At 45.6% G+C, this 27,106-nt stretch overlaps 1 protein-coding gene across 1 annotated transcript in view; it reads right to left on the minus strand.

The window, feature by feature from the left end:
• Window positions 1-27,106, minus strand: part of SKAP2 (src kinase associated phosphoprotein 2) — a 376,072-nt gene that overhangs the window by 79,818 nt on the left and 269,148 nt on the right. The window contains exon 9 of the mRNA XM_040352898.1: window positions 26,944-27,054. Within this exon, the coding sequence (XP_040208832.1) occupies window positions 26,944-27,054 (111 nt within the window). The remainder of the gene's footprint in view (window positions 1-26,943; window positions 27,055-27,106) is intronic.

Consider the following 27,106-nt stretch of genomic DNA (forward strand, 5'->3'; position numbering starts at 1 on the left):
AGTCCGAGCGTGTGTATGCTATGGGTGTGATCGGACAAATCAATTAAGACAAAAATCCAAGGGAAATTTTGTTGGATGTCCTACCGTGTGTATGAGCCTTAATACAGTGTTACTGGCCAGATCACCAGGAGAAAACAGAGGAAATAGCCTAAGAAAATAAAAAATTACAACCATCACATCTAAGGATTGGTAAACTGCAATATATATATTTCTGGTTTTAGGGTTAATACTGCTTTAACTGCTTGCCGACCAGCCGCCGCAGTTATACGGCGGCGGGTCGGCTCTGCTGGGCGCGAGCACGTAGCTATACGTCACCTCGCCCATCAGCCAATAGGGGCACGCGCGCGCAGCCGGAGGCGCCCACGCGCACCCCCCGCTCGCCCCCGACTCCCGTGCGCGTGCCTGGCAGGCGCGATCGCCACCGGGCACCCGCGATTGCTCATTATAGAGCGGGGATCGGGAGCTGTGACACAGCTTCGGGTCACTGGTTCCCGCAAATTGTCAAAAATATCAGTTATGCCCTGTACACACGATCGGTTCATCCGATGAATGCGGTCTGATGGATTTTTTCATCAGATATCCGATGAAGCTGACTTTCATCAGTCTTGCCTACACACCATCAGTTAAAAAAACGATCGTGTCAGAACGCGGTGACGTAAAAAACAACGACGTGCTGAGAAAAATGAAGTTCAATGCTTCCAAGAATGCGTCGACTTGATTCTGAGCATGCGTGGATTTTTAAACGATGGACGTGCCCACGGACGATCGTTTTTTTCTATCGTTTTTTTAACCATCAGATAATTTTAAAACAAGTTCCTAGTTTTTTCACCGATGAATAAAAAAAACGATGGGGTTCACACACATTCGGTTCGTCTGATGAAAACGGTCCGTTTTCATCAGACGAACCGAACGCGTGTACGCGGCATTAGTGTCCGATTGTATGCTGTTATATCGCAGTCCCGCTATAAGTTGCTGATCGCCTCCTTTAATAGTATATGAAAAAAAAGAATCCAATATATACCCCATAATTTGGGGATGCTGTAACATTCACGTAAACCAATTAATATACGCTTGTTGGGTTTTTGTTTTTACCAAAAACAGGTAGCAGAATACAAATTGGTCTAAATTTTTTTTAATTTATTGTATATATTTTAAATAAGTAAAAAATATTGTTTTTTTCAAAATTTTCGGTCTTTTTTGTTTATAGCGGGGGGAAAAAAAACGCAGAGGTGTTTTAAATACTACCAAAATAAATCTCTATTTGTGGGTGAAAAAATACGACATTATTTTATATGGGTTCAGTCTTGCACGACAATTGTCAGCTAAAGTAATGCAGTGTCTTATCGCAAAAAAAGTGGCCTGGTCATGAAGGGGGTAAATCTGGAGGCCAAAAAAAGGAAACACATTTTATATCTGACTGTGTTGCTGACACACTCTGTGTCTGCCTAAACATAGTCGAAAAGACAAGGTATAAGGGAAAATATCTCTCACAAAAGCCAAAATAGCAGTGTAAACCCATCAGGAGATTTAATCCAATAACAAAATAACAAATAACAAAAAAGGGTTTGACAGGACATACACTGTAAGTCAAGTTTGTGTTTCATAGGCTGGTTACAAAGTATTACCAAATAAATGTTTTATAGTACAATTTTTTTTTTTTAAATAGGCCATGATTCTTGTTCTGTACACTTTAATGTCAAATGGTATGTTAAATCATACCAATGTGAACCAGGGCTTAAAGCGGATCTCCACCCTCATTTACACTAGCCCTCCATCTTAGTACCGCTCCAATCTAAGCCTGAATCGGCTATTTACATTTTAATTGTGAAATCTGTACCTTGTATTTGAGCAGTGGTTCCGGTCTGCCCCCCCTCGGGTTTTTGACGGGTTTTTCGGCGTTTCCTGCGCCGCGCTGTGCCTGCTGGGAGCTATTCTCAGAGCTGGTAACATTCGGCTCTTATGAGACATCGCGCGACTTCATTTTGGAGGAAGTGACGCCGATGTCAACAAAGGAAGGGGCAGGCGTTTTAAACTTCTCCATTGCAGCCGTCGGGCACATTCGCCAGTGCGCATGCAGCGGTGGATGCTGGGACAGCATCCACCGCAAATAGGAAGTCGCTCCTTGCTGGATTCGAGCGCCCAAAGCCAAGATGGCCACGGGACGTCAAGGAGAATATAAGTGTTTATTATGGCTGAAATAACAGCGGAGGGGCGGACGAAAACCGTATAGGTGAGTTTAGCACTGCAGTGCTAATACACATTTTAATTTGCAAAAAAAAAAAAAACGATAGAGCCGCGGGAGATCCGCTTTAAAGAAAGAAAGAACATAAGACATAAACATCAACTCTTATCTTTTGATAAGTAAAAAAATATTTAAGTAATATCTCATATTTAGGCCTGTTGAAAAGATTTAGACTAAAGAGTGCTTATACACTTGAAGAAGGATTTTCTAAGGGAATAGCTACCCCTCATCCTATGATCACTCCAAATGCCCAATCACATTTAGGATAACTAAATTATATTAACTCAGAATTTACAGTTATTTGCATAGCTCACAAAATACTTTTGTGAGTGAGTGAGTGAGTGAAAAACGTATATAGCGCTACACATGCGAACTGAATCGCCTCTGGGCGCTTGTTTGAGCACTTCTCCCTTGAGCTCAGAAGATATGGGTTTTGATCTTTCTCCTAAAGGCCAAATGGTTCTCCTCCAACCGAATGGAGGTTGGTAAAGTGTTCCAAAGTCGCGGGCCTTGGACAGCGAATCTTCTTTCTCCTTTGGACTTGTATCTGGTTTTGGGGATGTGGAGTAAATTTTGGTTGGAGGATCGCAGAACGCGATTGGGGTTGTAGGCTTTTATTTTTTCGCATAGGTATCGGGGGGCATTTCCCCAAATACATTTATGCGTTAGACAGAGTGCTTTGAAGGTGATTCTGTCTTTCACTGGTAGCCAGTGAAGGCTTCTCAGTGATGGGGAGATTGATTCCCATGTTTTTTTCCCAGTTACAAGTCGCGCGGCCGTATTCTGAATGACCTGCAGGCGCGTGATTTGGTACTTTGGGAGTCCGAGGTAAAGGGCATTTGCATAGTCCAGTCTGGAGTTAACAATTGTTCCCACCACGACTGCTATGTCTTCTTTAGGAATAAATGGAATAAGTCTGCGTAGTAGGCGTAGCAGATGGTGCGATCCGCTGACTACTGACCCTATTTGTGCGTCCATTGTCATGTTGGTGTCGAAGATGACTCCGAGACTTTTGACTTTGGTGCTAGGGGTGATGATTTTGCCCAGAATGGGCGGAGGTATCCAGGCTGTTGCTGGTTGATTCTTCCGATTGGCGTGAAACAGGAGAAGCTCTGTTTTCGAACCGTTGAGTTGGCATCCAGTTCTCTATCAAAGAGAGACATGTCTCTAGATTGAGATGGTGATCCTTTTTGCTGCAGATGCGAAAATACAATTGTGTGGCATCCGCATCGTGTGCATCGGGTATCACCTTCAATTCTACTCCACTCTCTTCAGTCCTCTGCCAGCCTAAGGCCTCTTGCACATGGGACACCTACAGTATCTCACAAAAGTTAGTACACCTCTCACATTTTTGTAAATATTTTATTATATCTTTTCATGTAACAATACTGAAGAAATTACTAAGTGTACAGCTTGAATAACAGTGTAAATTTGCTGTCCCCTCAAAATAACTCAACACATTTTGGTGGGAATGGGGAGCAGGTGTGTTAAATTTGGTGTTATCGCTCTCACTCTCTCATACTGGTCACTGGAATTTCAACATGGCACCTCATGGCAAAGAACTCTCTGAGTATCTGAAAAAAAGAATTGTTGCTCTACATAAAGATGGTCTAGGCTATAAGAAGATTGCCAAGACCCTGAAACTGAGCTGCAGCACGGTGCCCAAGACCATACAGCGGTTTAACAGGACAGGTTCTGCTCAGAACGGCCTTAATTGCCATAGTCGATCAAAGAAGTTGAGTGCACAAGCTGTACACTCACTACTTTACATTGTAGCAAAGTGTAATTTCTTCAGTATTATCACATGAAAAGATAGAATAAAATATCTACAAAAATGGGAGGGGTGTACTCACTTTTGTGGATACTGTATCCTTATATATCAAAAACAGTCCATACCCATCCACTACTTAATGACCCTGTGATATGTTTATGAAGAAATTGTTTCTGTGTTTTTCTTCTTTCTTGTAACATCCTCCATGAGCTCCCAAACCTCTCCTTTTTCCCTGTGACCCAAATGCAAAGAACTTGGCTGCACCACTCAAGGCATTACAAAACCTCCTGCAGTCTAAAGCACGAAAGCTGTGCCAGTGTTCAAAAAAGCTAATCCAGGCTAGCAGAAGAAAATCAGAAGACATAAGGCAAAAAGACCGTGCACCGGAGGCCCAGACAGTGCCATTATACAGAAAGCTTCAGCCCAAGCAAGTCCCGACTACACTCTTCTGACATGTTTCACCCCCCCCCCCCATGTGGCTCAATCATAGAGATCTCCTTTTCCCTTTACTTCCCTTTGTTTGGAACAAGCAGTACACTTTAATTGCGGTAATGTTTACTGCTCTATGCACACTACCAGCCTCATAGTCTGTAGCCCCTATGTCAGGAGCAGGCAAAGGAGGATGGCCCTATTCCTACATACAGTGGGACCATAGAAAACAAATGTAGCCACCCCCTAACAGAAAGTCAGATCACAGCAGCAAACAAATAAAAAAAAATGAATTTGGAGATTTCGAGAGCAATACTTTTTTAAGTTCAGAATACATACTTGAATTATTTTATTTATTTGTTTTAAACCAGTTTAGCGTAACTTTAATTGAACTTTAAATGTGTTAATGCATATTGTTGACTTTATTTCTGTCATTGGGAGGCTACCTTGTAATAGAGTATCAATAGAAAAAGCAGAACCAGGCACCATTATTTTACAAAAGCATATTACAGTCTTCTATATTGTGGGTCTGGTAAGGACCTTAAAATATTTTTAAACTCTACGGATTATAAAAGCTCTGTACTTTATCCTTGATGAATCATTATATTCCTGTAGTAAAATGTATCACCAGCTCCACAACATGCTGGTTTAAAAATGATCAGTATATAAATAAAGCACGTTTAACTTATTTTTGTATATTTTAGCTGCATGACACGCTGAAATAGAACAGAGCAGAGTGCTTCATCCTCCAAATAGTACAAAAATGTGAAGCATTTACAAGCTGTGCTTAGTTTCAAAATGTAATTCCCTCTATGTACACAGAGACATGGAGATTTACACAGAATAGTTAGGTAAGTGATATAAACTTGGCCCAGTTGAAGGCAATGCATGAGAAGGTAATTTATAGAACATGACTAGCAAGGGACGGTCATCTGACTCTCGTGCACTTTTAAAAACGGAAATACAGTTCTTGGCATCTAATACAGGAAAAGTCTGGCTCCCAGATGCTTCTTTCTATCCCACAATCGCTCAAACATAGTTTACACAACAGATTTTCTGCACTTAGTGCATGGGTGAGCAACAGGCAAAAAGGACAAAAAGAAGTCCATACAGGGGTAGGGTCTAAAACTAACAAACAACTCATCCCATACTATTTTCATTTTAAATTATTAAACTCAGAGGTCAAAAGTTTTAATCAGGGTGTGTTTTAAAAATAATAGTTTTTATTGCTGTTTTCTTTGCCTAAAGTGCGATTTCCAATTAAAAGTGGACAGTCCCTATCTGGTCTAGACCTTTTTTATACAGCAACATCGTCCAACTCCACCGGCCTGTAGCACAACACTGGAATCATTATTCTGCCACTTTTATGTCTTTAATACTAAAATTATACTACAGAAATGAAATAATTCCCCCGATGCCTTAAATGTCTGTCTTTCTGTTTTCCTTATCGTGTCAAGGATAACATTTTAACTTCTAGAATTTGCCTGCAAGGTATTTCGTAATGCTTTATTTACTTTTTATATGGTAGATTATTTTCTCTTAAAGAGGTTGTACAGGCTTAAGGTTTGTGCTGCTCCCCCCACAGCCCCCCTTATACTCACCTGAGCCCCCTCTTGGTCCAGCAAAAGTGCATGAGAGACTCGTCTGTCCCAGGACTCCCTTTCCTCATTGGCTGAGACAGTCATTGGGGTAGGGGGGCAGAGCGGGGGTTGGGCTAAGCCATGAACATATAGAGCAGTGTTTGGGAGCGAGTATGCACCAGTGCCCCCATAACAAGCAGCTTGCTAGTGGTTGCACTGGTCAAGGAGGAGGAGCCAGGAGCATCAGCGGGGGACCTGAGAAGAGGAGGATCAGGGCTGCTCTGTGCAAAATCTTACACAGAACAGACAAGTATAACTTTTTTTGGTTTTTATAAAAAGCTGAACCTTTAATACCACTTTAAGGGTGTTTTTGTCTTCCTCGTTTGTGTTTTTGCCCTTATGGATTTAGCATTATTCCCTCTTGCCTATTAAGATTTTAACCTCTATTTATAAGGGGCCTCAAACCTTTTTTTTTTTTTATATTTACATTATAGGTTTGTTTTGTATACAATCTTCAATTCAAGCGGTGATAAACCCAAAAACAAAAATGTAATAATATTATTATTCAGGATTTGTATAGCACCTTTAAGAAGAAAAAAAAAACAGCTTTCAATGGCTGAATGACAGCTACTGCGGCTAGTGGTGGCTTCTGTATAATTGTTTCCAGACTCTGACTGTGGTGGGCTTCAATAAAATGAAGGCTCCAAGAAAACGAATCAGAAGTGGCAAACCAACCCAGAACAAAGAAAAGGCCCATGGTGAAGTATGTCAAAGTTAAAACGAATTTAATAAAAAAATATGCGCATCAGGGGATTCCTCTGATGAAGGCATGTGACATGACGACACTCGTAAGGGAACATTGCACGTGACCAGAAGTGACGTGAGTCTGTCCCCCCTGCCTGTTTGGATGCAAAATATCACTGCCTGTTTTTATTATATGCATGTAAGCGCATTTTTTTTTATTAAATTTGTTTTAACTTTGACATACTTCACCATGGGCCTTTTTTTTTGTTCTGGGTTGGTTTGCCACTTCTTTTTTTTTTTTGTATAATCTTTATTTGTGAACGGCATTATAGTACAGCACAACACATGTTGTCAGGAGCATTTTGCAGCAAACAATAAGCCGTTCATTTTCCAACATAACATAAAAAACAAATTGACAAATTGACAAATTAGACATTGAGACACAATGAAATGTATAGGCACATCGAGACCCAATTATTCTAAATAATGTCGCTAAGGCCCAGGGGCCGGGCAGCGAGGCAAAAGTGGAGGCCACCCCAACGCATAAAACACAACCAATAAAACTAAATAGAGAAAAAAAAATTCAGGCGTGGGGGTGGAACATCTAAGGTCTCACAGCGGTGGATAGAATGGGCAACCGCCGAGGAAGGGTCAAGGACCGGAGGCCAAACCAGCTGGTCCACTGGACAACAACTAAACAGTAAACAGTATGCCAGATGAGAGGTAGATCGGCCGAGCGCGCACGAGGGAAGGGGGGTCTCCATGGACCTCCGACATACCTTCCCACACGCAACAAATCCGACCGACCCCCACCGTGGTCGACGCGCCCATCCCGAGGTGGCAAAACAAGTGCCCGACCCCAAAGGGGGTCAAGCTGCCCCCCGGCAATGGGACATCGAGTCCGTACAGCCAGCCGGGACCTCCCGCGCTCACCCCTCCCCCGACACATCACCCACCAGGTCACTCAATGTCATTAGATCACTAGGAGAAAAGCGGAAAGGAATAGAGCAGAGAAGACAAGTGAAAGAGAGCGAGAGGGGAAGAGAGAAAGAGAAGAAGAGGAAGAAGAAGAAGAAGTAGGGAGGGGTTAGGATCAGAGTGAACATACCTGAGGTCAAGCGTCCGGCTCCCCCCCGCACCATTTGCCTCCGTCCATCCTGCATTCCGCATCAGCTGAAAAAACAAACCAAGGGAGAAAGGGCCACCCAATGAGGTCCAAGCCATCCGGCCGAGGGCACCGCAGTTAACTACAGGGTCCGAGGTCTTTGCTTAAGTGAGGGGTCTGCTAACTCCAACAATGCCACATCCAGACTGGAAGTGACATATCCCGGGTCCGAGGTGTACGCCGCCCAGGCCGACCAGGTGCCGGAAAACCGCTCCCGGGTATTCCTGCAGGTGGCGATCCAGTCCTCCGCCTCCCGTATCTCACCAACCTTGCGGATCCATTCCTCCCTGCTGGGAACCTGCGGGCGCTTCCAGTATATTGGAAGTAGCCGCTTCGCTGCGTTCAAAAGGTGGGGCAATAGACTGCGCCTGTACTGGCTCGCCGGCAGGGGAGGAATGTGCAACAGAAAGTGGATCGGGGAGAGGGGGACATCCAGGTCTAGAATTGCCTTGATCTGGGACTGTATGTCTAACCAGAAAGGCCTGATCACTGGACAGTCCCACCAGATATGCAGGAGTGTACCTCTGTGGCCACATCCTCTCCAGCACCGGTCCGACGTGGATGGGTAGATCCTAGCTAAATCTGCTGGCACCCGGTACCAACGCGACAACAATTTATAATTGGTTTCCTGGGTCTTGGAGTCAATAGAGCTGGACCTGGTAAATTGGTACAGTTGCGTCAGTTGGCTAGGAGTGAAAGTCAAGTCCAGGTCCCTCTCCCAGGCCCTGACAAAAATGGGTTTCTGTGTAGACGTCGCAGAGCTGAGCAAGCGATAGAGTTCGGAAATCATGTGGGGGATCGGTTCCTCTTCAATAAAGAGGCGTTCAAAGTTTTTAAGTGTGGAGGTGTCCCGAATTGAGTCCCCGTGTGTCGCAAAGAAATGGAGTAATTGTCGGTAACGCCAGAAGTCCATTGGAAAGGTCCCGTGCCGTTCTCTAAGTGTCTCTAGAGGCAAGAGCTTACCGTCTCGCAAGAGTTTACCACAGCTAGCGTTACTATCGTCAACCCACGGACCAAAGAAAGCCGCCTGTTCCCCTGGTGGAAACCACAGGAAGCCACCCAACGGGGCCAATGGGGACACGGGGGGGGCCAGGGCCAGTCGAGCGTTAAGCCGATCCCAGACTTGTAAGGTCTGAGTTGTCAGCGGGGAGGCAAATTCGGACAGCCCTCTATCTCCCCGGGACAGCCACGGGGCATAAGCTAGGTTTCTGCCCGCCATACACTTCTCCAGGGAAACCCAGAGCTTGGAGGCAGTGTGAAAGCGCCAGTTGAGTACCCTCTGGAGGATAATTGCTCTGTGATACCTTTGGATATCTGGTAAGCCCAGGCCTCCTGCCTCTCTCAGACGCGTTAGTAGTCTAAGCGCAATTCGTGGTTTACGGCCGTGCCATATAAATTTCGATATGAGACAGGACACTTGAGTAAAAAATACCCTAGGGAGTGACATAGGTATCATCTGCATGTAAAATAGGATGCGGGGAAGGATATTCATTTTCACCACGGCCAGCCTTCCCAACCAGGTAAAAGCCGTCTTGTTCCAAGTGGCCAGGTCGTTTTTCACTGCGGCTAGCAAGGGGGGGAAATTGGCTGCATATAGGGTGTCAAATCTGTCTGTCAACCGGACTCCTAGATATTTCAGGGATGATTTAGTCCAAGTAAACGGGAAGGCAGCCTGCAGTCGTTCAGCCAGCGAGGGGGGTATTTGAATCGGGAGAATTTCCGATTTTGAGTAGTTAATTTTGAAATTAGAGAGCGTCCCAAAGTGGTTAAGTTCCCGCAACAGATTCGGCAACGAGATCAGGGGCTCCGTCAAGTGGAATAGCACGTCATCGGCGTAGGCCGAGAGCTTATGCTCTGTATGACCCACTGTCAATCCCTTAATATCAATATTAGCCCGTACGGTGCGTAGAAATGGCTCCAGCACCAGGGCAAATAAAATAGGCGACAGAGGGCACCCCTGTCTCGTGCCATTTCTGATCGGGAATCTAGGGGAAAGGAGTCCGTTGACCTTGACTTGTGCACATGGGTCTGAATATAACGCCATGATCCAGGTCAGCATGTGCGTATGGAGGCCCATGGTTTCCAGTACAGCTCGCAAATAAGTCCAATCCACCCGATCAAACGCCTTCTCAGCGTCAGTAGAAAGAATGAGATACGGGGGAGAGTCGGGAGAAGTGCGTGCCCAGTGTATGAGCTGTATAGCTCTAACCGAGTTGTCCCGGGCTTCACGGCCCGAAACAAACCCAGTCTGGTCAGGGTGGACAATGAGCGGGACTAGGTGTTTCAGTCTAGTGGCCAAAATCTTTGCTAAAATTTTTACATCCACATTAAGGAGTGATATGGGCCTATAGCTTTGGGGCAAAGTTGGGTCTTTCCCTTCCTTGGGGATGACTGAGATGTGGGCCAGCAGCGCCTCTCGAGGGATAGCATTCCCATCTGCTATGGAGTTGAAGTAGCTACACATCGACTCCGACAGCAGAGGTAGGAAACGTTTATAATAAGCCTTAGAGAACCCATCGGGGCCAGGGCTCTTACCGTTGGGCAGAGACTTCACTGTTGTCTCTATCTCAGCAGGGGTAATAGGGGATTCCAGTTGGGAGCTTTGCTCATCCGTCAGCGAGGGGAGGCCCGACGCCGCCAAGTAGGCTTGAATTTCCGTCAGTCTCGAGTCAGGGGCCCCCTGGGAGCGTGTCGAGCTTAGGTCATAAAGGTCAGCGTAGAAGTCTTGGAACCCAGAGGCTATTTGGGAGGACCTGACCACGATTGAACCCGAGGGTAAGCACAACTTGTGCACCAGCATTTGCGCACGCTTCTTCCTAAGAGCTCTAGCTAGCATTCGGCCGCATTTATTGCCATGCTCATAATATTTGTGTGACATATAGCGCAATTGTCTACGGGCCTGGCGGTCTAGCAAACGCAAGAATAGCTCCCTTATGTCAGTCAACTCCCGCAGAGCCTCCGGGTCTCCAGTGTGCTTATGTCCCCGTTCCGCCTTTTGAAGAGCCTGTAACACCCTATCAAAATCAGCCTGCCTGGCTTTTTTAAGTCTAGATCCCTGAGAGATCAATTCCCCCCTCACCACTGCCTTATGTCCCTCCCAAACCATCCCCTTGCTCACCCCTTCGGTCGTATTTTCCCTAAAGTAATGAGATAGTACGTCCGCGACGCCCGAGACCGCCACCTCATCGTCTAACAGGGACTCGTTCAACCTCCACGACCAGGTCCCACGGGTCTCCGGCTCAATGGCCAACGTAGTCGTCACGGGGGCATGGTCAGATATAGTGAGATTCCCAATAGACGAAGCTTGAAGCACCTCCAGGGCCAGGTGGTCAACGCAGATTAAGTCAATACGGGTGTATACGTCATGAACCTTCGAATAATAACTATAGTCCCTATCTGAGGGGTGAAGTACACGCCAGCTGTCAAACAGGCGATGGGTCTGCAAGGATTTACGAAAATGCCTAAGAAAGGCGTGTGAGTGGGAGGGGCGTTTATGAGAAATGTCGAGCTGCGGGTCAGGACTGACGTTGAAGTCACCTCCCAAGACCAAAATGCCCTCCCTGAAGTCCGCCAGGCTGTCTAGAGTGCTATCTAGGAAAGAAAGCTGACCCGAATTGGGGGCGTAAACAGTAGCCACAGTGATTTTCTGACCCATGACCGAACCCTTCAGGAAAACGTATCTCCCCAAGGGGTCAGTTCTGCTCCCTGTGACCTGGAAGGGGCAGGATTTGTGTATGGCAATAGCCGTGCCCCTCGATTTTGTGTCCGGTGAGTTACTCAAAAACCATTGATTGTACAGATGGGTGGGCAGTTTGGGCAATGACCTAGGTGTAAAATGCGTTTCCTGTAAAAGGATCACTTGCGCTCCAGAGCGCTTCAGTTCCCACCACAGCTTATTACGTTTACATGGAGAGCAAAGACCTCGGACATTATAAGAGAGTACCTTAAGTGACGCCATCAGAGAGTCCGTCGGCTGGAGGCTGTCTTATCACGTAGACGGGCACGGTGCGGGGAGTGGAACCGGAGGCCGTTCCTGTGAAGAGGACAAAAGGAAGAGAGAAAAAGCAAAAAGGAGAGAAAAGGAAATGGTGAGAGACAGAAAAAACAGCACATATCACATATGGTAACATGGGGGAGAAAACCCCACACCAAAACAACAAGGGGATGAACCCCGGGGGCGGCCTCATAGAGGAGGAGTCCCCGAGGCCCATTCCCATTTCCAAAAAGGAAAAAGTACCTAGGAAGGTACGACCTATGGGGGGAACGTAGGTCAACATCGAGAGGGCAGGACACCAGGGCCGGCCCCCGCACACCACCGCACAGTGAACTTAAAACATTCAATTAGGAGGGGAGACAGAATGCAAACCTCAAAAAAAATAAAATTAAAAAATTAAAAAAAATAAGTGAAAGAGAAATCAAGTCAAGTGGGCAACTAGGATTCCAAGGAAGTCATCAGGGGGGGTCCGGGTCAGGCAAGGGGGGATAAGGCCACAGCGTTACCTCGTCCACAAAGGCGGGTTCAGTTCAGCAGCTCCAATTGTGGCCCCCAACCCCAGCAACAAGGCCTGCATAGTTGCGCAGTGTAACAGTGCCCAAACCCACACCATCAGGACGAGGACGGCCCTCCATGGACCAATCAGGGAAGAAACTACAAAAGTGGCCACAGGTGTGAAAAAAGGCCCCAGAGGAAGGGGCAGTTAGCAACTGGGGAGCAGAAAAAAAAAGGGGGGCACCAGGGTCAAGGGTCCGTTAGTTCCCGGGGGGTTCTGAACCTCGGGGGGAGGTAGTGGAAGGACGTCTTCGGTCACGCCTGCGACCCCGACGGCCAACTGGTGTCCATGGTTGTGGGAGCTGCAGGTGGGGGTGCTCAGACAGTCCCCTCCAGTCAGGAAAATCCACCGGTTCCAGCTCGAGGGTATCCAGGAAGTGCGGGAGGTCATCTTTAGTGCGCAGCGTGGCTTGTTTACCATTCCTGGATGCTTGGAGGTAGAAGGGGAACCCCCAACGGTAGGTTAGACCTGCTTTTTGCAGAGCTTCCAGCAGCGGGCGAAGGGCTCTGCGCTGCATGAGGGTACGTCGTGAGATATCTTGGTAAAAGGATAATTTAGCCCCATCAAAGTCAAAATACTGCCTTCCACGCATCTGTTGCATGATCCTGTCCTTCAGAGTGTACTTGTGGAGCTTGCATATCACATCTCTAGGATTATCAACATCTTGAGAGGGGGGTCTCAGGGCCCTATGTGCGCGGTCAATCTCGATGACCGCAGTTGCAGGCAAACCCAGGATCTCCCTAAACACGTCCACCAGCGTAGGGACAATATCTTTGGGAGCGGTGGCTTCCGGCAGGCCGTGTATGCGAATATTGGCCCTCCTACTGCGGTTCTCAAAGTCATCTAATTGGCAGAGTAAAGCTTCTATTTTCTGGTCTTGGGCACTACACTTGTCCTGCAGCATGGAGATGGCTGGCAAGGCCTCATCCAGTCTCTGCTCCACTGACTCCAATCTAGCCCCCAAGTGATTAGTGTCCGCCTTAAGCTGTGCTATGTCTGCTGTAAACGCTTTCTCCACTCTGGCAGTGAATCTCTCCAGGTCTGCACGTGTGGGGAGAGACCAAATATGGCGTTTCAGGTCTCCATCACTAAGCACATCCACTATGTCAGGGCCCTGATCATGGGATGCGGAGGAACCCGGGGAGGGCGGAGGAGCAGTATCACTCACCAGCTCCGGAGAGTGTATCTGAGAGTCCTGGGGCTGCTGCTGCTCAGCCGCAGCTTTCTGTGCTGCCTTGGAAGCTTTCGTCCCCCTCGGCGTCGGCGCCATCTTGGAGGCTTCAGGGCCCGGTCCGCGGGTGCCGCCAAAGAAGGCTTCTAAGTGTTCCTGCCGGGTCCCGTCCCCCCGCGACTGCTGGGATAATGCCCGCCGACCTTGGGACATCGTCTGCGTAGATGCGGGGGTGATTCGCCCCTCCGTGCTGCTGATAGTAGCGGCGGTGTACGAGGAGCTGAGGCGATGTGCGTCCTCACTCCTCCATAGCCAAGCCACGCCCCGGTTTGCCACTTTTGATTCGTCTTCTTGGAGACTCTATGTGATTAGTTCACCATCCACTGCACTGTCATTTGCATGTGTGTTGTTTTATTCAGCAGCAGACGTTTTTTGGGATTGTTTATTTACACTGCCACCTGTTTTTTTGGTTCCAGTTTGTTTGCAGTTAGCACATTCATTGTATGGTTGTTGTATTTTACACCTGCATCATTTCTTTGAGTTTTCTCAGACCGTTTTCATCAGACGAACCGATCGTGTGTACGCGGCATAACAGGAGCTTTCCTATTACTCTTGCACTATAGGTCTCTTAATTGATTCTCTACCTTCCATGTATTATGTCATTGGTCTCAAAATAAAGATGGATAGCTGAATCATGCCTTGCTCCTCTCAGTAAAAACTATCTAGTCCTCCACATTCTAAACCCTGGTATCAGAGTGACAAACCATTTAGTTGAGACTATCCTGACTACAGATTATTCTATCATTTTTAGAATAAAAAAGGCATAACATTGCCTGTCTAAACCACCCTTCATTACAGTGCTAATCACTACTAGATGGGCTGTTAGAGGGAACAGCAACATCTAGTCTGCCACTTCTGGATTTTGCCCTCACTTGGAAAACTTGTTTGGGTACTCACATAGAAAACTGTTCTAACCAAACTGACATCCTGAGACATCCCTCCGACCAATATATCTTACCAGTTACCTGCCTGCTCTGTAAGCTGGAGACTTCTTTCCATTTTTTTTGTTGATTTTTGCCCTTCCAATTATCTAATGCAAGCATTCATAAGAGCAACATACTGTACTCACAGGCATTCACCGTGGAACTGTTGCCCCAGTTGTTCACATGTGCCGCACAGTACAACAAATAAAATGCCTTGCTGTCCCTCATTATCTAAGTCTCAATATATTTAGATTACTTAGTAGAAGAAAAAAAATGTAAATAAAAAATAAACAGATTTCATTCAAGAAATGCTATTTGATGTCTTCAGTGATAAAAATACAAAAGCCATAGAACTCAAATTAGTAGAAACCTTCCACTAGAGATAATGGAATGAACTAGCTGTGACTTCACAAATTCATTTTGTCAAAACTCCAGCAATATTTAAAGACCTTATGTAATAATAAATAGGAAAAAGCAGGACATGACGAAATTGTGGAGAAATGTGAGCAAAATTACTAAGTCACACATTGATTAATTCCTTAATTCATAAGGTCAGCAAATGACAATTTACTGTTCCTGCAGTCTCATACAGTGAACTTTAGCTTTAGTCTTCTAAATGCATTTGGGGATCGACATACTATACCCTTAATTAACCTCCTTCTTCTGGCAGTGTTTGGATTCTGATCAAGGTTCTGTAATGTAGGCACAATGGAACACAGCATATGCCAATGAGCAGTAGACTAAGGTGGCTAATCTTACTTCTGGAGAATGCAGTGAACATTATAGGACAAGGGTTGCTAGTTAATGTACAATGTTTCCAGGAAGGCTTTAGTGCTAGCAAAAGATGAAAAATCCACTGGTTCATGGAAGTCATTAAATTAAAGTAGTTAGAGACACAAAATTCCCATAAGGACAAATCCTTTTCATTATAATGGCTTATTTGTGCCATTATCTAGAACCAGTATTGTGATGTTCCGACATATAAATACTTTTCTCAAGTATATTGCAAAGGAAGATTATGGTGTTTTTATTTTCTCCTGCTCGTTAAAAGCAGTAGCTTTCCAGGCTGTCATTTTTTAGCACCAATAAACATATAAAAAATACAAATGTACTGGATATATTTCTATATATTAATGTATCTAGAGTTAGTCAATAGAGTGAAATAGTGGAGAGCATTAAAGTGGGAGTAAACTCCCATGTATGATTTTTACCTATAGGTAAGACTATAATAAAGCTTACCTATAGGTATAGTAAATATCTCCTAAATGTGCACTGTTTAGAAGATATTTGCATAAGATGCAGCCAGTGACGTCAACAGCGCATGGGCTCTGAAGGAACCGCATTCCAAGCTGGGTCTGTAACGGGAAGTCCAAGAATCAGGAATACAAAGGCAAAGGGAAAAATAGGAGAGCTGACAATAATCCAGCAATATCCTGCTCACAGCAGCAGATTTAAATAGGCCAGTGGGCACCAGTACCTGTCACTCCATGTGCGCACTATTGCGCATGCGTGTACACCTATTCGCGTCTGCGTGTGCCGGTTCGCAATGTGTGTGCCATCGCGCATGGAAGTTCTCCATAGGCGCCCATGCTGCATATTGGCAACATTGCCAGTTCTTCTGCGGACATTTCCCAAGGGGCAGCCTCTGGATGCCCAAACGAGCTCATCTTTCAGGATATCTGTTGCGGAATCATTGCAACAGTCTAGGGGCGTGTACATTTCCTGCGGGGTCCCATGAATTTTCCTCTGAGGAATACCCCTTCCATTTAACAAGGAATATAATTTGCCTACCTCTCCTTTGGCAATCCAAGATAGCTTCCACTTGATATTTCGTTTTGTTTCCTACCAAAACTGGAGGAGGTGGAGGAGGTGGCAACACTTCTCTCCCAGGGAATGGGAATGGAATGAGTATGGTTGATTTCAGTAAGGAGAAGTGGAACACCAGGTGGATTCTGTAAGGATTCGATAGGACAAGTTCTAAAGCCACAGGGTTCTCTTCCCTCTTAAACAAACTTTGGCCCTATTTTCCAGGAAGGACAAGAAGGTTTAATATTAACAGAAGAGAGCCATACCTTGTCTCCCACGTTAAAAGCAGGATTACCTATTCTCTTCTTATTATACCATTTCTTAAAGTCTTCTTGGGCCTTCTGCATGGTTTTCTGGAGAGCTTGGTAGTTTGTTTGAATAAAGTTTATACTGTCAGGAATGGTGTTAGGCAGGAACGAGGGGTGAAATCCATAATTAGCCCAAAAGGGCGACTGGTTAGTTGCAGCATGTACAGAGTTGTTATATGCAAATTTGGCACATGGAAGTAAAGAGATCCAGTCATCTTGGGAGAAGGAACAGAAGCACCGCAAGTATTGTTCTAGGGTTTGATTTATTCTCTCCGTTTGACCATTACTCTGTGGCGAAGGAGAGACATACTTTGATTGCCAGGATCTTTCAGAGATTTTTCCAAAATCCAGAAGTGAACTATACCGCTCAGAGACTATATTATCTGTTAGCCTGTGCAGTCTGACTATTTCTTTTATAAAGATGTTTGCTGTGTCCATAGCAGAGGGTGTGCCCATCATGGGCAAAAAGTGTGCCATTTTGGATAGACGGCCCACTGCTACCAAGATGGTCATGAATCTCTCTGATGGGGGCAGGTCTACTATAAAGTAGACATGTGCACAGAAATTTTCTTCATTTTTTTTTTGTTCCGTTTCGTATCGTTCCGTAGGTTCGTTCCCGTTCGTTTTTCGTAAGATGCCCGTTTTCCTGTTCGTTCCCGTTCGTTTTTCGTACGACGTGATTTTTTCGTATTCCGATCGTTTCGTATTTTGGTTACCGTTTTATTTTCGTACATTTTCGTTCGTTATTCTGTTTAATTCATGTTCGTTACTTGTTAGACAATAATTTTCGTGAATTTTTGTCATTTTGTACTTTCGTAAATATATCGCGGGATTCGCGGCACTTTCAACACGCGGCTCATCCATATTAACTATTGTTAAGCCCCATACACTTGGTCAGACTTTTTTAACAACAAACATAAAAACGATCATTTTACCGAACGTTCGTTCGTTTTTAAACTCCATCAGAAAACCATTTTTGGGTTCCAGGTTCAAAAGTCTGGCCAACTGATCTCTCCCTTCAGACGAAAATACACAGAAAAGTTTATTTGGCTCTACTGTACTACTGTACTCAGCACAAAAGAGAAGCTGCTTCACTAACTAACTACACTCACTGTCCATTCAAAAAAACGAAAATGACATCTTATAACAAAAGATTTGCATTCTGTATTTTGAAACCAAATTACGAACAGAAAAAAGGAATTCAGAATACAGAATACAAAACTTGTGTTATAAGATGTCATATGAACATAAAAACAGAAAAAGGATTCAAACAAAATACAGAATGAAAATCTTTTGTTAGATGTCATATGAACATACGACTGAAAATCAAAATACGAACAGAACAAGGATTCAAACAAAATACAGAATGCAAGTCTTTTGTTATAGATGTCATATTCGTTCTTTTGCCGTTTTCGTTTTGTCGTATTTTCGTCGGATCGTCCGTTCGTATTTGCGGTTGTTCGTTATGCGACTCATTCGTAATCCCGTCGTTTTCGTATTTTGGTGCTTAAATTTTTTCGTATGTACACATTATTCTGCGGGTACGAAAATGAAGATTTTCATACGAAAATAACATTCGTACGAACGGGAATGCACATATCTACTATAAAGTCCATAGATATATTTTTCCATGGTTGCTCTGCGACTGGTAGTGTTCTTAATAGACCCACAGATTTGGTGTTGGAGTCCTTGTTGCGTTGGCATTTTATACAAGAGTTCACATACTTCTTACAGTCTGGTTTTAAGGAAGGCCACCATAGGTATCATCGAAAAAGAGCAATTGTCTTATGAAACCCGGAAATGCCGGCAGGTTTATGGTCATGGAACATTTCCAAGGCCTGTAGTCTGGCTTGCTGAGGAACAAAAATGTTGTTCTGGTGCCACAGGAACCCCTTTTGGTTTCTTAGGGCTGATACGACTGGTTCCATGCACTGGAGGGAGGCTTGTTCAATTGATGCCTTCAAATCGAGTTGAATCAGGAGAAGATTCTAAGTTGACAGAATTGTGCCAGGTGTGGTTTCTTCTGGAGTATCCAGAAAGATCCGAGACAGGGCATCGGCCTTTACATTCTTAGATCCCGGGCAGTACAAAATATGAAAGAAGAACAGTGCCCACTGGGCTTGACGAGGTTTCAAACGTCTGGAAGTTCTAAGGTACTCCAGGTTCTTGTGATCTGTGAAAATCATGATAGGATGTGCGACCCCCTCAAGGAGGTTTCTCCATTTGTCCAAAGCCATCTTTATGGCCAATAGCTACCGGAAAGGGCTATGGGATGAAGTAATGCCTTGGGTCCCTGGCATTGTGACAAGATTGCTCCTGTGGCCACCTCTGTGTTGTCAACTTCTAGGACATAGGGCTTAGCGGGGTCGGAATGCTGGAGAACTGGTGCTGAAATTACCAGAATCTTAAGCTCGTCAAAGGCTGCCTGAGCCTCAGGGGATCATTGAAATCAGGCATGCTGACGGATGGGTGCGATGATGGCAGAAAAATTCTTCACAAATATTCTGTAGAAATTTATAAAGCCCGCAAACCTTTAAACACCCTATTTATCCGATGGAGCCAGCCATTCCAGTATAGCTCTCACCTTTTGTGGATCTATGGCAATGCCCTCCTTAGAAATAATAAGCCCCAGGAACTGAATTTACATTTTCTCAAAGTCGTATTTTTATTTTATTCTTTACATAAAATCTGTGCTTCCTCAAGGTGGACAGTACTTTCTTCATATGTATTCTGTGGCTGAAAAAACAAGGATATCGTCAAGGTATACAATGACAAAGTTGTGCAGGTATTCCCGAAAGATATAGTTCACAATGTGCTGGAACATAGCTGGAGCATTATAGTGCCTGAACGGCATCACCAGGTATTCAAAATGCCCAAACCGTGTTCTGAATGCCATCTTCCACTCATCTCCCTCATGAATGCAGACGAGATTGTAACCCCCCCGCAGATCTAATTTAGAGAAGATTCGAGCAGTATGAAACCTTTGAAATAGCTCTGGGATAAGAGGGAGTGAGTAGCGATTCTTGATGGTGATCTTATTTAATTCTCTGTATTCCACAAGGTCTTAGTGTTATATCTTTTTTCTCCATAACAAATATGCCAGCACCTGCAGGAGAGGAGGATGAGTGGATTAACCCTTTTTCATTACTGCATTATTGTATTGCCGTAAAGTTTAAAGTTCTGTTTCCGAGAGAGGAAATATACGGGTCGTTTTGGCCAGTGAGGAGGAAGGGCATCAGCCTTCTTTTTGTCAAAGACATTCAGGAATTCTCGGTAGCCAGATGGTACATGCTGGCTGCTGCTGGGTACCGATTGAACGGTTAAACAACTAGAAAAGTCTCTGTACATAGGAGTAAGGCAATGCTGTTCACAGTATGAAGAGGTAAAGAGGACTTCATTATTGGGCTTTTTGATCTGTGGATTGTGCTCTTGCAGCCAAGGAATTCCTAGAATGACTGAAAACACAGGTGAACACAGGATGTCAAAGCATACCAACTCCCGACGGCAAGAGTCGGTCACGGTGAGGAGGGGTGCAGTCTCTTGTGTGACTAGCCCAGAAATGGGCAGAGATCCATCAGTTAGATGTACATTCAGTTGTTTTTTAGAGACAAAAGGAAATGCCAAGGTTAAGTCCAGAAAACAGCTGCAGGCCCCGAAATAAATGTTTGCTAGGAGCCGAACTCGCAGTACTCTCATTCATCTGTATAACCAAGACCAAGAGCCTGACCTGCATGTTGGTGTGTATACCTACACCAAAACCTTAATGGTTTCCAAGGGTCAATTCACTTTTTGTACCATTACTTCTCTTTATACTGTTTTACTGGATACACCTAAATGTGTAGGTGGTTTATTTTTGTAACAGATTTTATTCTCATTAGTTGTCCAGTGTTTTTGAAAAATTCTAATGTCTTGATGTCCAAGATATTTTCAATGTATTTGGGTCAATATTTTGTGGCAAACAAGGCCCCAGCTAGGTAATACCCAATGCAGAGTGGCTGCAGGGTGCCAAATGCTGGAGCATTTTATACTTTCTTAGGTACTGTGGGCCAAATCTTCAAAGGAGATACGCAGGCGGAACTGCTGTTCAGCCTGCGTATCCCTGTGGCTATCTTTGGAAACGATCCTCAGAAGGATTTTTCCAAAGATAGGCATAAGATCTGACATCTGTAATAGACTTACACTGTCGGATCTTAGGATGCAGTACCGCATCCGCCGCTGGGGGCATTTCGAGTCGAAATGCCGCTTTGCGTATGCAAATGAGTACTTAGGCAGATCCACAAAGCTTTTTAGCTTTGTGTTTTCTGCGTAAGTTACGTTTTGCATGCGTAAAATTAGGGATGCTTTTACAAGGCCTAAACTGTTTAGACCTTGTAAAAACAAACCTTTTTTTCGATCGCCGCGTTTTTTTAAAAATTTCAAATTTTTTTTCCCGGCGCGTATTTTTTTTTTTACCCGACGCAACTTTATTGTCCCGTCGCGATCCACAAAGCCCGTCGTAAAGTACGTTCGCGCGATGCACGTCGGGAAAAATGACGTCACACGCATGCGCCGAACGTCCGGCACGGGAGCGCGCCTCATTTGAATAGGAATCACCCCCTCGATCAGACGACCGCCTTGCGTCGGAGGCACTTAAGTTACACGGCGTGTAATTTCTAGGTAAGTGCTTTGTGGAACGGGCACTTAGGTAGAAATTTAACGCCTGTGTAACTTAACTGCTGAAAGTTAAGTTAGGCAGCTTTTTTGAGGATTTGGCCCCGTGTTTCTGACTACTAGTCTCAGGAGATTTGGAGTGAGATTTGGTGATGTCACTACTTTACTGATTACTGTTCCCTTTGCTGGAGGCTCTAACATTAGGGAAACAAAGCACTTCATGTCTACCAAGATTTTCACCTCCACATAGAGACGCAGAACATGGTATTGCAAGTCATTATCTGGGGAAAATAAAAACATCTGCACGGCTTTAAAGTGGTTGTATACTCCCCCCCACAACTTTATCCCATGTAAATCAGCATAAAAAACCCTAATAAACACTGCTTGTAGATATCTCCTTACTTGCAATGTATTGTAATCCTTTTTGTTCTTTAGAATGACGTCACTGGAGCATGCCCAGATCTCCCCTGATTTACGGCACACTCTGCTTGCTTGTCTGTCTATTATCAGGACTTCCTACTGCACAACACTGAAATCCCACTAGACTGCATAATCACTCAGAGCTTCCTCCTACACCCTATATGACCATGTGTAAACCTGGGCATCGGACTGCATTACTGCAGTCTTATCAGCTGAAACTGGCAAACACTAGATAATCGTCACAAGTAAATACTATGAAATTAAAGTCGGCTATAAGCAGGGAAGCAGGGTTGCCATAGAAACTTTGGATTGAGAAGGAGGCTTGGTTAACAGTACAGGAAGTGCTCAATGTAAGGGCGGAAATAAACTCTACTGTAGACAACACTTAAGATGGCACTGCCTCGCCCCTGGAAACAAGTTTTTTTACATTTTCTTTAAACAGTAAGTAAAATGCAATTTGGGCTGGATTACAGTGGCTGTAGTTTGATAATTACTTAACCACTTAAAGCGGGGGTTCACCCTAAAACAACAATAGAACGTTACATCCAGCATACTGCTGACATCTACAGTATGCTGGATTTTTTTTTTTGTACCGCTGTACTTACGGTTTTATGCTATTTTCATGGAGCTTCCGGGTTCTTGCTCCCCCGGGGAGTAGGCGTTCCTTAGATGATTGACATTCGGGTAAAGCGCATCATCGCCTTCTGAAAATATCCGAGGGGGACTCGGCACTTTACAGCGCATGCGCAGTCAGCTCTACACGGCAGGCGCAGGCGCCGTATAGCGCCGTAAACAGCCGAGTCCCCGTCTGATATTTTCGGAAGGCGATGACGCGCTTTACTTGCACGTCAATCGTCTCCTGGGAGGATCAACACTCACTCCCAGGAGACATTGCGCAGAGCTCCCCGTCGGGGAAAAGGAGCGACATGCCCACTCCCCGCAAGCAAGAAGACCCGGAAGTGCGGCTGAAGTGTACACATTAAAGTGGTAAGTGTACACATTAAAAAAAAAATGACAACGCTACAAGCCTTTATTAAGGCTGGAGATAGGTTAGCGAAAAAGTTAATTTTGAGGGTGAACCTCCGCTTTAAGGACCCCTCACTGTATATATACGTCATTTTTTTAAAGATGGATATCTCGGTAACGGCAGCAGCTGCTGCCACAACCGAGATATCCATCTTTTCAGTGAGCGGTCCTGTAAATGATAACGGTGGTCTCCACAGTGGATTCGCCGCAAGATCACCGTTGTCGGCAGCGGGAGAGGGCCACCCCCTCCCGCCGCTCTCCCTCGCCCTCTGCCGCTTACCGGAGCCGTCGGCAGCAGCGGAGGCGATCGGGTCCTGCTCGGCTGGGATACGAGTGAGGGCAAGATGGCCCCCTCCATAGCATAGCAGGGCGGAAGCGACGTCAAAACGTCACTTTCGCCTATGCTCCTTAAAGGGACATTTTTTTTTTTTTTTGCATTTTAGTCTAAATATGGGATCTGAGGTCCTTTTGACCCCATATCTCATATTTAAGAGGACCTGTCATGCTTTTTTCTATTACAAGGGATGTTTACATTCCTTGTAATAGGAATAAAAGTGACCCATTTAATTTTTCTAATTTTTTTAGAGTAAAAATTAATAAAATAAATAAAAATAAATAAGAAGACAAAAAGCAGAAGCGAACGCATACGTGAGTAGCTCCAGCATATGAAAACGGTGTTCAAACCACACAAGTAAGGTATCACCGCGATCGTTAGAGCGAGAGAAATATTTCTAAGACCTAGACCTTCTCTGTAACTCAAAAGATGCAACCTATATAACATTTTAAACATCGCCTATGGAGATTTTTAAGAGTAAAAGTTTGACGCCATTCCACGAGCGGGGCGCAATTTTGAAGCGTGATATGTTGGGTATTATTTTACTTGGCGTAACATTATCTTTCACAATAAAAAAAAATTGGGCTAACTTTACTGTTGTCTTATTTTTTAATTCAAAAAAGTGATTTTTTTCCAAAAAAAGTGTGCTTGTAAGACCGCTGCACAAATACAGTGAGACAAAAAGTATTGCAATGACCGCCATTTATTCTCTAGGGCAGGGGTCTCCAAACTTTTTACTTCGAGGGCCACATTCTATATTTTACACATATTCGCGGGCCGGAAACATAATTTATAAATAAATCCACAGTAGAAGAAGAATAGAATAGAATTTGACTTACTGCTGACAGCAAGATTGAATGGTGCTCCTCTATTCTTTGCTGGCACCTAAACGCTGGAGCATCATGCAGCGGGGCTAAACTTCCAGCGTGCATGAGGCTTTACATCCGTGTCACCATCATCTGTGTCACCATCAGTCTCTCCATTCATCTGTGTCACCATCATCTGTGTCCCCATCCATCTGTGTCCCCATCAGTCTCTCCATTCATCTGTGTCCTCATCTGTGTCCCCATTCATCTGTGTCCCCATCAGTCTCCCCATCCAACTGTGTCACCATCATCTGTGTCCCCATCAGTCTCCCCATTCATCTGTGTCCCCATCAGTCTCCCCACCCAACTGTGTCACCATCATCTGTGTCCCCATCAGTGTCCCCATCTGTGTCCCCATTCATCTGTGTCCCCATCAGTCTCCCCATCCAACTGTGTCACCATCATCTGTGTTCCCATCAGTCTCCCCATTCATCTGTGTCCCCATCAGTCTCCCCATCCAACTGTGTCACCATCATCTGTGTCCCCATCAGTCTCCCCATTCATCTGTGTCCCCATCAGTCTCCCCATTCATCTGTGTCCCCATCAGTCTCCCCATCCAACTGTGTCACCATCATCTGTGTCCCCATCAGTCTCCCCATTCATCTGTGTCCCCATCAGTCTCCCCATCCATCAGTCTCCCCATTCATCTGTGTCCCCATCAGTCTCCCATTCATCTGTGTCCCCATCAGTCTCCCCATTCATCTGTGTCCCCATCATTTTCCCCATCCATCTGTGTCCCCATCCATCAGTTTCCCCATCCATCTGTGTCCCCATCCATCAGTTTCCCCATCCATCTGTGTCCCCATTCATCTGTGTCCCCATCCACCTGTGTCCCCATCAGTTTCCCCATCCACCTGTGTTCCCCATTCATCTGTGTCCCCATCAGTCTTTCCATTCATCTGTGTCCCCATACATCTGTGTCCCCATCAGTCTTCCCATTCATCTGTGTCCCCATTCATCTGTGTCCCCATCCACCTGTGTCCCCATCAGTTTCCCCATTCATCTGTGTCCCCATCAGTCTTCCCATTCATCTGTGTCCCCATCAGTCTTCCCATTCATCTGTGTCCCCATTTATCTGTGTCCCCATTTATCTGTGTCCCCATTCATCTGTGTCCCCATTCATATGTGTCCCCATCAGTCTTCCCATTCATCTGTGTCCCCATTCATCTGTGTCCCCATCAGTCTCCGCATTCATCTGTGTCCCCATCATCTGTGTCCCCATTCATCTGTGTCCCCATTCATCTGTGTCCCCATCAGTCTTCCCATTCATCTGTGTCCCCATTCATCTGTGTCCCCATCCACCTGTGTCCCCATCAGTTTCCCCATTCATCTGTGTCCCCATCAGTCTTCCCATTCATCTGTGTCCCCATCAGTCTTCCCATTCATCTGTGTCCCCATTCATCTGTGTCCCCATTCATCTGTGTCCCCATTCATCTGTGTCCCCATCAGTCTCCGCATTCATCTGTGTCCCCATCATCTGTGTCCCCATCATCTGTGTCCCCATCATCTGTGTCCCCATCATCTGTGTCCCCATTCATCTGTGTCCCCATCATCTGTGTCCCCATCATCTGTGTCCCCATTCATCTGTGTCCCCATCATCTGTGTCCCCATCCATCTGTGTCCCCATCATCTGTGTCCCCATTCATCTGTGTCCCCATCAGTCTCCGCATTCATCTGTTTCCCCATCAGTATCCCCAAAAATTGGTGTCCCCATTAGAGCCCCCCCATCATTTATCCGAGTCTCCCTGCACATTTGTGTCCCCATCACAGCCCACCCCCGCCTGCATATTTGTGTCACCATTAGAGCCATCAGCCCCCCTCCTCACATGTTTGTGTCCCCATAAGAGCCACCAGCACCCCCACATTTGTGTCCCCATCAAACCCCACAGATATTTGTGTCCCCATCAGAGTCATCACCCCCCCCCCCCACATTTATGTCCCCATCTGAGTCATCACCCCCCCCCCCCATATTTATGTCCCATCAGTCATCAGCCCCCCCCCCCCCATTTATGTCCCCATCAGTCATCAGCCCCCCCCCCACATGTATGTCCCCATCAGAGTCATCACCCCCCCCCACATTTGTGTCCCCATCAGAGTCATCAGCCCCCCAACATTTGTGCCCCCATCAGTCTACAACCCCCCCTCCACGTGTGTCCCCAGCAGAGTCATCAGTCCCCCAAAATTTGTGTCCCCATCAGTATGAAAAATCCCCTCCACGTGTGTCCCCATCAGAGTCATCAGCCCCCAGATGTTTGTGCCCCATCAGCGCCATTCAACCCACCCCCACACAAGTGTATCAGCCCCCCTCCTTGCATGTGTCCAGCGCGTCTCCACTCTCCATCACTGGCTGTGCACTGCAGACCTGCTGCATCTCCCGACTCCCGCCCCGCTGGTATTACACACTCGTTACTGGTTAACAGCGAGGCGGGAGGCGGGAGCAGGGAGGCGGCAACAGGTCTGCCCTAAACACCTCATTGGCTGCTGGGATGCCGTGGTCCCAGCCAGCAGCCAACACACACAGTGAGACGCCGGGAGGGATTGCGGGACCTGCGCTGCATATTGCCTGGGGCGAATATGCAGCGCAGGTTCCACAACTAACAGGGGAACTAAGGATTCACGCTGCGGGCCGGAATAAATGGCCTGGCGGGCCGGATGTGGCCCGCGGGCCGTAGTTTGGAGACCCCTGCTCTAGGGTGTTAGAAAAAAATATATAATGTTTGGGGGTTTTAAGTAATTTTCTAGCAAAAAAAAATGTTTTAATCTTGTAAACACCAAATCTGAAAAACAGGCAACGTCCTTAAGTGGTTGGACTAAATGAAAATAAGCATTTACTTCCTCTTTAAGAGTTTAGTTTCTCTCTGAGATGATAAGACTTGAGAGTAAAATGTTATTTATTACCTGGTAGCACTTCATAAATATCATCAGATTCCTCTTCATGGCTGACAGTCTTTGAGACAGGAGTAGGAACTTCTGGCTGGTTTACATCATCATACAAGTCGCCATCGCTATCTGCAAAAATACGTTTTGTTATGTAAGACAATTAGGAACAAGAACGCCCCAT

The sequence above is a fragment of the Rana temporaria genome, chromosome 5 (assembly GCF_905171775.1).
Source record: "Rana temporaria chromosome 5, aRanTem1.1, whole genome shotgun sequence".
Lineage (NCBI taxonomy): Eukaryota > Metazoa > Chordata > Amphibia > Anura > Ranidae > Rana > Rana temporaria.